The following is a 15567-nucleotide window of genomic DNA, read 5'->3' as shown; positions in this document are numbered from 1 at the left end:
AGACGCCGCTTTATTTTTCGCTTGAGAAGTTCGAACAAACACCATTTTCAGGCACTGCAGGGTCTAACATGAATAATGGCGTCTCGAAAAATAGTGCGTGTGAAAGATTTGACATTTCTATAGGCGCGACGAAGAGAAGGGCTGCCGACCAATCAGGAAAGAGATACGCGCTCTAATGACACGTCATACCGGGAAGTTCCCTTGCTGCCTACAGCAGGTAGGGATGGTGGAACCGATAATCAGTGTCTGTTAAGGTAATGTAATTCTGTGACTTAATGATTAAACCGCGATTATTTATGGGGGATTTTTATTGTTACCGGGACAGATTGTAAGGTTTGAATTTAAAAGGCTTGAAAAGAAGCTAGGCAAGGATTTATATTTTCATTCATTCTGTATTTCCGGGTCTGTATTACCATTATTCAACTACCACTACTACTATTACTAGTGTTCTTACTACTATTATTACTGCTACTATTAGTCTTTTTACTATTAAATACTGTAGTGATTTAGGGTCTTCTGCACTACTGTAGTGATTTAGGGTCTTCTGCACTACTGTAGTGATTTAGGGTCTTCTGCACTACTGTAGTGATCTAGGGTCTATTGCACTATTGTAGTGATCTAGGGTCTTCTTCACAAGTGTTATGATCTAGGGTCTTCTTCACTAGTTTTATGATCCAGGGTCTTCTGCACAAGTGTACTGATCCAGGGTCTTCTACACTAGTTTTATGATCCAGGGTCTTCTGCAATAGCGTAGTGATCTAGGGTCTTCTTCACTAGTTTTATGATCCAGGGTCTTCTGCACAAGTGTAGTGATCTAGGGTCTTCTACACTAGTTTTATGATCTAGAGTCTTCTGCACTAGTGATCTAGGATAGGATCTAGGCAGTGTATAAAATAATTGTATCATTGAAATTTATTTAAAAATGTAATAAAAAAAAGCTTAAACCATAAACAATATATATCAAACTGAAACATCCCTCGCAATACAACCACCTATTTCACTCTTTCGTTCATTCAGATTTTGAACCTTCAGATCATTCATATTGATAACCCTTTCTATCTACTGAAAACATGGAGGTTTAATGATTAAATGTTTAGGAAGGAAGGAACACACATTATACAGCTGTGTTGGTTCAAAAAGTGCAATAAAGTGAAAAAAATTCTAGTATACCCCACACACACACACATCTTTTTCTTTTTGTCGTAAATGAGCGTTCTGCCCGTATCCCAGTCAGGTCAAGTAAAATATGGGGAGGCCGCGGAAGAGGAACGTGGCCGCAGATGGACAGCCTCTCTCTCAGAAACAGGAGAAACCACCAGCTCTGGTCCGTAAGGAAAAGGAAAAGAAGAAAGCAAAGACGGATATCGGCAGGATCTTCATCAACATCTCTATTGGCTTGTGCATGTTCAGCCTCGCCTGGTTCTTTTATGCCTTGTACATGCGCTCGGCCTTGGCCAGGAGAGCAGTGACCCTGCATCCGTCACGTCGCGTTTTAGATGCCAACAGCACCACCTCTGCTGTGTCTCCTGAGAGGTTCTGGGGCTCCTATCGTCCCCAGGTTTATTTTGGAATGAAGACGAGGAGTCCGAGATCCGTCGTGACAGGTACGAGCGGTTTTCGAGGGAGCTTTACACCCTTTAGCATTTGTTTCATAGGGACTAAAAGACCATCTGCTAACGTCACGGCATTCATATGCCTCTATTCTAGGCTTGATGTGGATGCGGCAGTTCTCACCCAAGGGGGTGGACCTGAGGCACACGTGTGAGCAAGGGGACGGATTGCGTTCCTACGGCTGGTTAATGCACGATGGCATCAACTTCGGCACGCAGCACATCCAAGACACGGATTTTACTCTCACGACGACTTTCGTGAAACGAATGGGAGGGAAACACGGCGGTGACTGGACGTGGAGAATCGGCGGCAAGCAACACGTAAGTATCCTATTGAAATCGATTATATCTATTATATCTTATCCGATTACTCGTGGAATAATCGTTAGAATACTCGATCACTAAAATAACCGGTGGCACCAGTAGTTGGACGTGCTTTTGAATCGTATGCAGACATTGGACGTGACAAGAGTTTAAAAAACGGCAGCCAATGAAGCGAATTCCCCTGTTCCCAAGACAAATGAAAGAACTTTGTACTTTCAAGTACTGGGTATTAAGAAGGGCAGCACGTAGAGAGTTGCTGGTATGGAGTTTGACTGACTTTTAAATGGCTCAAAGTCGGCGTTTATCATCATCCTGGGAATTGCCCAAGTGAAAATTGAGAAGGGACCGGACATTGGCGGGGAGTATACAGGGTAAGAGAGGTTGACCGATAATTTTGGGTGCTGGATAAAAAAACAAACAACCTTTATTCCAATAAAAAAAAAGAAGTGGGGAATCATGAAAATGTGCTACAGAAAATATTTATATTTAAGGCTTAATATATTCATATATTTGTAAGCAAAAAAATGATAAGTGCAATATAGCACTCTCCATGCAGCACGACGTCTCTCGTTAAAAACATACAGCATGCGGCATAAGTGATTTGCCTCTAGAGGCCGCTCTCGTGACGACTGCGGCCCGGAAGCCGGAAAAACTATCGGGATGGATTTTTGCTAAGAAGATTTTTATCGGCGAAACCAATAAATCGGTCGACCTCCACAGGGTAGGGCAGCCTTTAGTTCAAGTTGAATTAGCTTTAATAGCAGCTTACATGCTTCTCCTTTTCGAATGCTGGAAGAGTCCATGTTCTGGTGTGTTATGTAGTCTCGGTTTGTTTGTCTTGATGCAATTTTCCTGCATTGGAAAGCTTCTAAGAATTGTTTTTTATGATGATTAATCTCTCATCCAGGAATTCCAATACCTTCTGTAAGATTTAGCAAGGGGTAAAAAAAGATGACTTAAAGACAGGATTTAGTGCTAACAAAAACGTGGACCACTAATTAAGCATATGACTTCTAACTGTTCTTTAATGGGTTAACTCATTAGCCCAGGCATTTAGTCCCACGCTGTGGGACTGCGCAAATTCACCAAAGCTTTAACTTGTCTAGTGGACCGCTGGCAAAAGTATTTCTCATTTGTCCACCACCTGTATGTCCCATAATTTACGGAAAATCTTAATACCTTGTGCTCTTTTTTTTTTTTTTTTTTTTTTTTTTTTTTTCTTTCCCCCCCTGGATTTTTCAGAATACTGCCGCTCATGCCCCAGTCATCTCATTATTGTTCTACGTGGCAACAGATACCCAGGGTTCCTTGCAAGCTCACTTAGACAGTAAGACGAGGCTGAGCCACGTTACAGGCACTTCAGAGGAACTGGGAAGCTTCAAGATCATTTTTGGCAAACCTTCGGATGGAGAGGGGTCTCCCAGTAAACACGCCAGGTATTTCAACTGATAAACCATATCTACACAAATCTATATCATATCTACACGAGACCAGGGACGTTCAGAGTGATAACACAAGATATTTTCTAACCAGCCATGTTTCTTCTCCCCAGCTATAATTATTTGCAGACTCTGAGCCCCGGTCTGGACCAATTAACAAACATAGTGAAGTCCAGCCTGAGTCGCAGATTTGTTTTTAGTTCATCTGCCACAGAGAAGAACCATTACATCGCTGTGGATACCTACACGCCTCCTCCGCAACAACAAAACGATAAACGCATCCATAGTGACTTTGTGGTGCACCAGGTTACCGTCCAAGTCCCCTTTCAAATTGAGGTTTTATTTGAATCCGGAAGCTTCCATGACCGACCTGATCAGCTGATGGGCTCTGTTTTGACCAAGGAGCTCACAAGGTTAAAGTCGTCTTACAATGAGAAGTTTGAGGAGACCTTCGGACTTCAGGCCAGAGGGTTCACTCAAGCCCAAGTGAGGTTTGCCAAAGCTGCCCTGAGCAACATGCTTGGAGGTATGGGCTACTTTTTTGGACAGTCCATTGTTCAGTCGATTTATAATGAGCACCCCGTTTTTTACCCGGAGGGTGCTTTGTTCACTGCAGTGCCCTCCCGTTCCTTCTTCCCACGTGGTTTTCTGTGGGATGAAGGATTTCACCAGCTCCTCATCAACAAGTGGGATGCCCAGGTGGCACGTGAGGCTGTTGCTCACTGGTTGGATTCGATCAACGTGGAAGGCTGGATTCCACGTGAGCAGATCCTGGGTGACGAGGCGCTCAGCAAGGTGCCTTCTGAGTTTGTGGTGCAACACACTGAAAATGCAAACCCACCAACATTCTTTCTACTCCTGGAGGAGATTTTGGAGCAGCTTGATGCACATCCAGATGCCCAGAATACTCTACATTTCCTCCAAAGACTGTACCCCCGATTGCACTCATGGTTTGAGTGGTATAACACCACTCAAGCTGGACCCTTGCCTAACTCTTATCGTTGGCGTGGCAGGGACAAGGACACCAACAGTTTCCTCAACCCTAAGACTTTGACGTCTGGGCTGGATGACTATCCTCGTGCGTCACACCCTTCCGAAGACGAACGACACGTAGATTTGCACTGTTGGATGACTTTAGCCTCACGTGTCATGACTAGCATATCGAGAATACTTGGAGAACCACATCAGGAATACGAACACACCTCCTTGACCCTTAGTAACAACAGCCTGCTAAATGAGTTGCACTGGTCCGAGCAGCATCATGCCTTCTGTGACTATGGGAATCACACCGCGGCTGTATCATTGCTGCAGGAAAAGATTTTTGTGCCCCCCGGGCAGATGAACCAGCCGTTACCGGCGAAACGTCTGGTGCGCTCAGTGCGCAAAGCCCCCAAGCTGCAGTACGTGAACGCTCTTGGGTACGTTAGTCTGTTTCCGTTCTTGCTACACATCCTAACACCTGACTCTCAAAAACTAGAGCACATTTTGAAAGACATCCGGGATCCCACTCGCTTGTGGACGCCGTACGGCTTGCGCTCGCTTTCCCGTTCGGATCCTATTTATATGAAGCGCAATACAGAGCACGATGCCCCCTACTGGCGTGGTGCTATATGGATCAACATCAACTATCTGGCACTAAAGGCACTTCACCATTACAGCAGTATCGAGGGACCCTACCGGGAGGAAGCTGCCGAGATCTATCAAGAGCTCAGGACTAATGTCGTCAATAACATTTACAAACAGTACCATGAAACTGGATATATCTGGGAGCAGTACAATGATGGCACCGGACGGGGGCAGGGGAGCCACCCTTTTACAGGCTGGTCAGCTCTGGTTGTACTCATCATGGCAGAAGATTACTGACTGTCTGCAGGTTGAAAATCTTTTGTGCTCTTGTTGAAAGGTTTACCTAGGTTGGAGTGCTCTAATTTTTTTTATGTTTCGGGGTCTTTTTATAAATCACACTTTGTAAAAATGTCCGAGGAATGTTTAGCTTTTAAATGCGGTTAACATCAATTCATGCTCAGGTGTAAATGAGGGGAAATGTTAAGTGAAAGCAGTGTTACCACAAGCATTATGTCTTGAATTCAGCTGTGTCCGAAAGAATAAACCGGATAAACCGAATGAGCCTGCAAGCTCCTTTTTTGATGCGTTATTAAAGAACAAAAAAACCTTTTCTACCCCCCCCCCCCCAAAAAAATATAGCGGGGCAAAAGTGAAACAAGTGGTTGTTAGAGCGAGGGGGTAACTAAGTGGTTAAGATCTTTGACCTATAATCGGAGGATCATGAGTTCAAATCCGACCACCACAAAGCTTAAACTGCTGGGCCCTTTAACAAGGCCCTTACCCCTCAACTGCTAAGTTGTATGAATGAGATAATTGTAAGTCGCTCTGGATACGGGCATCTGATTATTGCCGTAAACGTTTGTTGCGGTGTGAGGATTTTTTGCAGTAACTGTGCTGAATTTATTTATCTATCATGTCAATGGTAATCCGCAATTACTTGTTTATTGGTAAATAATTTTCATTATTATATCACTATTTTGCCCTTGCTTGTGCAAATTTGATATATTTCAAATAAAGGCAATTTCACTTTTCAAAAAAAAAAATGGAAGTGTTTATTAGAGGTGAGATGTTTTTGCAAATCCAGCCACAGAAAACACTCATGGAAACTCTGTAGATGCCAGACATGCAGGCATCAGATACAGCAAAAGAACAGAAAGCTGAATATTAATGTAACCGTAATAGGATTATACCAATGAATAATAAAATCCGTGTGTCAAGCGACGGACATACCAGCATCCTTTGCCAGCTGTTAACAGTTAATCTTGGAGAGTCATTCAAATCGACCATTTGAATAAATACAGACCGTTCTCTCTCCTTTCCTTCCTCTATTTGGAACAACACCCCTCTCAGCCCCCTGTCTGAAGCAGCCATCTGCTCTGAAAACCGGAGATAGAAGCCTGGAGATTTTTAATAGCAGCCCATAAGAAAATGCAGCTTTCAATATCGCATGAGACCTGGCACACGCCTTTTTAACGAAGTCTTTAGACCTATTGTGACTAATTTGGTGAATAAATAGGGCCTGGGCCTGTAGCACCGCATACTGCCTCAAGTCTTTATTTTGGTCTTGGTCTCAGGACCATTAAATTATATCCCCTTTGATAAAACACTTCTACTGGTTTGTTCTAAGCAACAAATTTTGAAGTCCTTGAACGTTGCAGCTGTCCAGACATTAATTCGATGCAGAGCCAGATATAAAGGGTTATTGCAAATAAATCTCTAGAATGCCTAAAACTCTGAATAAACCAAATGGAAAGGTGTCCAAGTTGGTATAACCCAAACAGAGCGGACTTTAAATTTTTAAGGAAAAGTTAGTAAAATCCAGTGTTGAATGACCAATTGAATTGAATTGCCTAACCAATTGAATGCTTTATAAATCTGAGACATTGGGTATCTATCATATCTAGACACTACCTTGACCCAGAATTGTACCAGACCATCCACCTTAGCCAGAAACACTACTTGGCTGGGTTTTGCAAAAAAAAAAATATCTTGTATATAATTCTTATGACTTATGGCCAGCAGAGGGCACCCTGTTTCCACGTTTTAGCTCCTCTTATCCTTATTTATATAGTGGTTTAAAGATCTACAGATCTACATTGAGCAAACCAATGGAAAGAGAGAGTTGTTCAAGATTCAACAGGGTCTTGAACAGTTCAATCTGGATGAAGATGACAACAGGTAAAAATGTTTCCTCACAACATTTTCAAGGCACAATGTACAGAATATCACACAAAGGTTTGAAAGAAAATGTATAAATGCATCACTAAACCTCAGAAACGTATTTAAAACACTGCAGAAAGACCACACAACGGCGACAGGATTAACATTTTACATTTTGGCAAATCAAGTTAAATCAGCCAAATCACTTATGAGCGCGCTCTAAGTACGGCGCAACATCGATACACTGGAAAAAAACAAACAAACATCAAACCCCTTTGCAGAAGTTCCCAGACATTTTTTATATTAAAACCTCTGCCAATGAGATGCTCCAGTGTGGGTCACAGATCGTGGAAAATTAAACTTAAATATGGGGTGGTTGGATTTATTCATGTACATTTAAAAACATTTATTTAAAGCTTCTTTCTTTTGTACAACATTAGCATAATGGGCTGTATATTAGAATCAGTAGTTCTATGTGAAGTCAGACATCGAGCACCCCCATCTAACCAAAACACCTCGTGGAAATTAGACTGTGAGATTAGTAGTCGAATCAGGCTTCTCCTATCAAAACATCGAAACGTAAACTATTCATGGTCACCCAATTGGACCAGACAACCACCTTGGGTCCAAACACAACTTGGTTGGTTTAGGTTTACAAAAAGGAATAGATTTTGAATATACATTTTCAATGAATACATTTATTTATATAAGTTTATCCCTAATAAGCAAGCCGAGACTGGAACAAGACGCATCATAAATAAAAACTAATAATAATCCTTCCTATAACTGTGTATTATGTGGGCAAACATTCAAATGGGTAACCAGGAAATGGGAAGTGGTAGCTCAGTGGTTAAAATGTTTGACTCCAGATCAAAAGGTCATCCCAGCACAACCAAGGTACCACTCACTGCTGGGCCCTTGAGCAAGGCCCTTAACCCCTTAACTGCTGATGAAATGTAAGTCGGTCTGGATAAGGGCATCTGCCAAATGCCAAAAATGTAAATTCATTACAGTTTTAATTAAGTTTTTGTTTGACTTCACAGTAGGAGACTTGACTGCAAACCTGTTTATAGTAATTGCAGTTTTAAGCCATTTTCATAATTTCAACTGTCTACATTGATTTTATGTATCATCCAGACGTATGGCAGCAGGATGGATCAGGAAGTTCCATAGAGCAGAAGGGAGGCAGGATTGCTGGTATCTCATGAGTTGCATGTGGAAAACAAGAACATATTTGTAGGACTCACATGTAATGGTTAAGGAAAATGTAAGCAGAGTAATCAGATTTTTAGAGATTCTGGCAAGTCTAGACCAGTAGTGGGTCATTTACCACTTTAACCAGCGCTGTTTCTGTTCTATAATGGACCCCATGTAATGACTAAAACATAAATAGTATTCCTAGAGTTTGAGGAGCAAAACTGCTATGCTATTTTTTTTTTTTAGGTGGTTGATTGTTAATTGGTAGGAGAAGAGTTTAGAATGTGTCTGGTAATATTTTTTTTGAAGAAACATGTATATAAGAGATTAAATACATAGATATAGTATATTGTTATCTATGTAGTTATTGTCAAATGGACTGGCTTTCAAATGGATTGTTTGAAATGTTTTGACTGATCTTTTCTGTTTTGGTACAATTTGCTACAATTTGGAAACGAATCCGAAATTATCTTTGTATCTAGAGCAACACTTCGTAGCGACAATTAAAACTACAAGCTGTTCAAAACTTCAAACACGACTGAAGAATCCTAAAATTTATTTAATAAGTAAATGACCACGGTAGACATTTATGCTGTACTTCGATCTGTAACATTTAGTGCTAAAGTGACAGTAAAATTTCAAAGCTATACATGTAATTGCTATTTATGGCCAGCAGAGGGCGCCTTGTTCCTCGATTTTAGCTTCTCTCATCCCACTGATTTATTTAGTGGTTCGAATGAGACATTGTCAGAAATCATCTTTCTAAAAATCCAGATCTTCAATGAGCAAGCAAGTGGCATTGTGGATTGGTATAAGCTCCACAACCAAAATTAAGTCATCCACCGATTTCTAGCATAAGACAAAACATTGTTAACTAAATTGATAGTTGGTCATTGTAATATTTTTTATTCCTAAAGAATTCCACTAATTGCAAAAAATATAGATTTTGGGGGATAAATTACAGTATAAGTATTAGCTTTTTTTTAAGCTTAGAGCTGTTCAAAAAGAAAGGAGGGCAGGAATACATGACCAAAGTCTGTTTCACTATACAGTAAATTGGGTGAAACGTGATCGACCCAAAGCTGTAGGAAGATAAGTTTTGACCCCGCCCACAATGTCTCGAACGAGTAAATGAAATAGTGCCTTTGTGTGTAGTGGTATCTGCTTCGTAAACATATTAATACTATATTATTATTTACGAATGTGATAATTGACATTTCCAAGCCATTCTACACAGTGCGTTCATGTCACAATTACGGTATTTACGAGATCGGACTTTTTCAACCCTTTGTCAAAATATAATTATGAACCAGCTTCAACATATGTGGGGTCTCATTAAAAAGAGATGGAACTAAAGGAAAAACAGGTCAATGAACGTCTATAAAATCGGATCTTGACACTATCGGTGTATAGTATAGTAATATCAGTAGGATAATATGCAGTTTGTGCATCTCCGCGTATTAACATTTTTTTCCACGTTTTATTTTTAGCACTGGTCACATAATAGTTGCAGAGTTCTCCCGCCTGTCAGCATGCAAAAGCCATACAAGTTTCTAATTACGATTCTGAGCAAAATAAACAGTTTGGAAGCATAGTATTATATAATCAGAATCATTTGTATGCAAATATACACATCTTTCTGTCTTTCAGAGAGAAAAATGGACAATGAAGGAGATACAGAATGCCATGATGGTATAATAGATGATTATTGTTGTATTCCCTAATTTGAGGTCCTACTGCTGCCCGATACCTGTAGAACGGATGGAAGGGGAACACTGTGGGGGCTGGACCTAGGGAATCTCACGCAGGCAGCCCAGATGTAAAAGTTGTGGAAACATTTTCTATTCGGATGTAAATCGGATTACTGCTGTTTTCTACAAGCAACCAACAAAGTGTCATCTTTAATATGAATCAAAAGAACCAAAGTCTTGAAGTAGAAGCTTATTTTAACAATTAAAACCCCAAATCCTAGACCAGGGGTCCCCAAACTACCACCCGCAGGCTGAATACGGCCCATCCCCAAATTTGGGATGGTCCTCTAAACAATACCAGAGACATATTTTAAAAATGCTATTTTAAATATGTTTTACTCATATCTGTATTTGATTTGAAAGGTTCGCTTTCAAACAAAAATTTCCCTGTTATTTACGTAGCATAATTATTTTTTTAGATTCACCCTCCAACCAACAGAATGGTACATTTAAAAAATAACATCAATGTAAATGTTTTAGTTTCAATAACAATAAATAGGAAAATATTTTATTACAGTAACAATGCCTTTTTAATCGCAATTTATCTCTTCAAAAGTATTGCTTATTTGTAGGGTTGCAACAACTAATCGGTAAAATCGATAATAAAATTCGATTAGTTTGGCTGCTCAAGTTACGGTTTAGCGTGACGGCAAGAAAACACAGCCAGTAGCGAAAACGTCGGAGATTACAGGGTCAACCGGCAGCAGGAACCGGAATCATCTAGGGCATGGAAGCATTTTATATTAAACGCAACAAAAAAAACTGTACCTGCAAGTTATTGCTATGCGGAGCTTCTGTGGCATGAAAGTACCACAGTGATGCATGAGCACACAAAAATAAAACACACTGTCGTGGACGAAGGCGAAACTTCAGCACGGTAAGCAAAACTGTATAATCCTCATGTGAAAATTGTATAGTTTAATGAAATTCTACTAACTTCAGGACAGTAACTCGTGACTCGTGAGCATCAGGTTGCGCAATCACCTCGCTCACGACACAGTGAGGGATTCAATTAAACCGGTGCGAACAAACACTAAATCTAAAAGCAGCAGTAAACGATTACATTTTTAGTCACCGTTTTGGTTTTCCAGTGAATGATTATGCATTTGGACACCAATACATATTTTTCTTTTTCAGTTATCTAATTAACGTACAGGGAGTGCAGAATTATTAGGCAAATGAGTATTTTGACCACATCATCCTCGTTATGCATGTTGTCTTACTCCAAGCTGTATAGGCTGGAAAGCCTACTACCAATTAAGCATATTAGGTGATGTGCATCTCTGTAATGAGAAGGGGTGTGGTCTAATGACATCAACACCCTATATCAGGTGTGCATAATTATTAGGCAACTTCCTTTCCTTTGGCAAAATGGGTCAAAAGAAGGACTTGACAGGCTCAGAAAAGCCAAAAATAGTGAGATATATTGCAGAGGGATGCAGCAGTCTTAAAATAGCCAAGCTTCTGAAGCGTGATCATCGAACAATCAAGCGTTTCATTCAAAATAGTCAACAGGGTCGCAAGAAGCGTGTGGAAAACCAAGGCGCAAAATAACTGCCCGTGAACTGAGAAAAGTCAAGCGTGCAGCTGCCAAGATGCCACTTGCCACCAGTTTGGCCATATTTCAGAGCTGCAACATCACTGAGTGCCCAAAAGCACAAGGTGTGCAATACTCAGAGACATGGCCAAGGTAAGAAAGGCAGAAAGTCGACCACCACTGAACAAGACACACAAGCTGAAACGTCAAGACTGGGCCAAGAAATATCTCAAGACTGATTTTTCTAAGGTTTTATGGACTGATGAAATGAGAGTGAGTCTTGATGGGCCAGATGGATGGGCCCGTGGCTGGATTGGTAAAGGGCAGAGAGCTCCAGTCCGACTCAGACGCCAGCAAGGTGGAGGTGGAGTACTGGTTTGGGCTGGTATCATCAAAGATGAGCTTGTGGGGCCTTTTCGGGTTGAGGATGGAGTCAAGCTGAACTCCCAGTCCTACTGCCAGTTTCTGGAAGACACCTTCTTCAAGCAGTGGTACAGGAAGAAGTCTGCATCCTTCAAGAAAAACATGATTTTCATGCAGGACAATGCTCCATCACACACGCCCAAGTACTCCACAGCGTGGCTGGCAAGAAAGGGTATAAAAGAAGAAAATCTAATGATATGGCCTCCTTGTTCACCTGATCTGAACCCCATTGAGAACCTGTGGTCCATCATCAAATGTGCGATTTACAAGGAGGGAAAACAGTACACCTCTCTGAACAGTGTCTGGGAGGCTGTGGTTGCTGCTGCACGCAATGTTGATGGTGAACAGATCAAAACACTGACAGAATCCATGGATGGCAGGCTTTTGAGTGTCCTTGCAAAGAAAGGTGGCTATATTGGTCACTGATTTGTTTTTGTTTGGTTTTTGAATGTCAGAAATGTATATTTGTGAATGTTGAGATGTTATATTGGTTTCACTGGTAAAAATAAATAATTGAAATGGGTATGAATTTGTTTTTTGTTAAGTTGCCTAATAATTATGCACAGTAATAGTCACCTGCACACACAGATATCCCCCTAAAATAGCTAAAACTAAAAACTACTTCCAAAAATATTCAGCTTTGATATTAATGAGTTTTTTGTGTTCATTGAGAACATGGTTGTTGTTCAAATTAAATCCTCAAATAAAATTAATCCTCAAAAATACAACTTGCCTAATAATTCTGCACTCCCTGTAGGTATAAATCAGGACATTTGTTTTTGTTTTTGCTCAGACTGATGAAGAAGATCAAATTTAGATGTTGTACTAATCTGCCACCTATTGGACAATACGAGGAACAAAATACAATGTGGGTTTGTCTTTTTTTTTTTTTCTCCTCATTCCTGTGTTTTAATCTTAGTAAAGCTTAGTTGAAATGGTTAGCAATTACATACATTGTTTAAGAGCTAATGATTAGGTTTTTATAGATTATATACTAACAACTCGAAATTTGAATCCAATGAATAATGTTCGTCCTTTAATGATTATGCTGAGGCAATTGAAAATAAGGTTGCAAAACTATGTGTAATTATGGAGACCTTTGAGACAGACGTATCAATTGTAAGACTGCAATGTCAAATTGAGCGGACACTCGAAGCCAGTGGATAGCAGGGGATCATCATTAAGTCATCATTCTTATTTTTAACAAGCTATGGTATGTCTCTCTTCCACTGCTGTAATTACTATGCCGACATTGAGCCCTGTTTTGCACTGATTAATAGTTTTGGTGAAGTCCAGCCTCAGTCGCAGATTTGTTTTTAGTCGTGACATTGCTGTGGATACCTACACACCTCCTCCATGCCCGCAAAAAAAAAATAAACGACTTAGACTGTAACCCTGGTGCACACAAAGTTCCAGATTGAGGTGTGTAAGCTCCCCTTTCAAATTGAGGTTTTAATCGTTTCCGGAAGCTTTTATGACTGAGCCAATCAGCCTAGCTCACAAGGTTGAAGTTGTCTCACAATGAAAAGTTTAAAGAGACATTCAGACATCAGGCTGAAGGGTCACTCCAGCCCAGTTGAGGTTTGGCAAGGCTGCATTATGCAACATGTCCGGATGAGTCCGGATATTTCCAAGTCTGACCAAACCAGCTGATGGACATTGGAATTGAAGCTGCTTTACAATAAGAAGTTTGCTACATAACCTGCAAAACAATTCCTGGATGCCGGTACCTTTTTTCCAAAGGCTGCAGAAGTGGATTGAGTGGTATGACACCACTCAAGCTGGACCCTTGCCCAACTTGCAGGGACAAGAACACCAACTGTTTTCTCAACTCAAAACCTTGACCTCTCTGATGACTACACCCTTGTGCTTGAATCGCAGATCATGACGAGCATAGTGTGCCAACTTGGGGGGGGGGCTCCATCAGCAATACGAACACACCTACCTGTCTCTCAACAGCCTTCTGAATGAGTTGCCCTGGTCTAAGCAGAATCATGACTTCTGTGATTATGGGAGTCACACCGTGGCTGTATCATTGCAGCAAGAAATGTTGTTTTTTGTGCCCTCTTGGCAGATGAACCAGCCATTACCAATGAAATGTCTAGTGCTTAAAGCCCTTAAGCTTCAGTATGTGAATGCACTTGGCTACATTAATCTGTTTCCATTCTTGCTTCACATCCTGACCTGAGTCTCAAAAACTAGAGCACATTTATGAAAAGGCATCCAGGATCCCGCTTGCTTGTGGATGCCGTATGGCTTGCGCTCACTTTGCCGTTCAGATCAGATTTATATGAAGTGCAATAAAGAGCATGATGACCCATACTGGCAAGGCGCTATATGGATCAACAGCAACTACCTGGCACTAAAGGTACTTTACTATAAAAGTATTATTGAAGGACCATACCAGGAGAAGGCCACTGAACTTTATCAAGAGCTCAAAACTAATGATGAGCAGTAACGTGAAACGATATATTTGGGAGCAGTACAAAAATAGCACCGGACAGGGACCAGGTAGCCACCCTTGCCTCTTGATCTGCACTTGCGTCACCTCTCCGGTGCACCTACTTTCAAGGCACCAACCTTCAAGTTCGAATTTCATTGATTGATTGAGTTTTGCATTGAATATTGTTTGACTGTTATGTGTCTGTGCTGTTTTCTGTGCTTTTCTACACATACCCCCCAACCTACCCACCGTTGTGCTATCAATGGCTTGGTTGCAGTCACCTGTCAAGTTGCTGCTTAAAAACGCTTGCTGCTTGTTAAGGTTGAGAACAGGTAAGAATGTTCACAGATGTACATTCCACCAGGAAGGGTCTTATCATCGTTTGGACACCCTAGGTTAGAGGGCAGGTGCCACCACTTTTATTTATTTGATAGTGTAGCCTAGTGTAGTACATTTACATTTATGGCATTTGGCAGACGCCCTTATCCAGAGCGACTTAGAACCGAGCAGGGGAGGGGGAGTGTAGTCAGCTCGATTGCTGCTGTTTGCTAGTTAGGTTAGCTTTACAAATAGAGCCTAGAGTAATTATTTTTCCTTTGTTTATCCCTTTGGCATTGTCCATGTTCTCTTTGCTGTGTGAGACAAAGTTCTCCTTACCTTTCCACTTGATCATTAAAGGCAATAAATACGCTAACCTCTGATCCTGCTATTATTCTTATCCAAACAACCTGCAACAACTAAATTGTTATTGTTCCTGTACTCCCCTAGGCCTGGTCACGTTGGGAACGAAACATTAAAGAATAAAAAAAAAAAAGATCAAAAACTCTTCGAAAAAACAGATTGTCTAAAAATGGAAAAACAACCTCTAGGCAGGTGTCGAAATGGGTTCAACTTCAAATGGAAATCCCATTGCAGGAGATAAAGATGTTTTCAGCATCCCAGTCCTGACCCCCATGTTGGATACTATCCAGATCTTAAGGTTTCTGACAATTTTACATGAGAAGACTAATGGAGAAAACTCGATGAACACATAAAACTGTTTAGCTTAACCCAGTCCATGACACTTTCACTCCACAGATGCAGATGAAGGCCAGCCACTGACGTCAACCGGGTGATT

General features: G+C 41.0%; 1 protein-coding gene across 2 annotated transcripts; it reads left to right on the top strand.

Moving 5' to 3' along the window:
- Nucleotides 1-5497, top strand: mogs (mannosyl-oligosaccharide glucosidase). 2 transcript variants are annotated; one of them, XM_046843469.1, is made up of 5 exons: nucleotides 1-217; nucleotides 1231-1604; nucleotides 1708-1931; nucleotides 3177-3370; nucleotides 3487-5497. In XM_046843469.1, the coding sequence occupies exons 2-5, from the start codon at nucleotides 1247-1249 to the stop codon at nucleotides 5234-5236; spliced, it is 2526 nt and encodes an 841-aa protein (XP_046699425.1). In that variant the 5' UTR covers nucleotides 1-217; nucleotides 1231-1246; the 3' UTR covers nucleotides 5237-5497. The 2 variants fall into 2 exon arrangements, with proteins under 2 accessions (XP_046699425.1, XP_046699424.1); XM_046843468.1 differs by having other exon boundaries at nucleotides 1-254.
- The last annotated feature ends 10070 nt before the right edge of the window (nucleotides 5498-15567 follow it).

The sequence above is a fragment of the Silurus meridionalis genome, chromosome 28, assembly GCF_014805685.1.
Source record: "Silurus meridionalis isolate SWU-2019-XX chromosome 28, ASM1480568v1, whole genome shotgun sequence".
NCBI classification, from domain to species: Eukaryota; Metazoa; Chordata; class Actinopteri; order Siluriformes; family Siluridae; genus Silurus; species Silurus meridionalis.
Note: the sequence above shows the minus strand (reverse complement) of the source record. Positions and strands in the feature narration are given on the sequence as shown.

Coding starts and splice junctions, on each gene's coding strand:
- mogs (XM_046843469.1), top strand. CDS start 1,247: ATGGGGAGGCCGCGGAAGAGGAACGTGGCCGCAGATGGACAGCCTCTC. Junction 1,605..1,707: donor TCCGAGATCCGTCGTGACAG/GTACGAGCGGTT, acceptor CCTCTATTCTAG/GCTTGATGTGGATGCGGCAG. Junction 1,932..3,176: donor GAATCGGCGGCAAGCAACAC/GTAAGTATCCTA, acceptor TGGATTTTTCAG/AATACTGCCGCTCATGCCCC.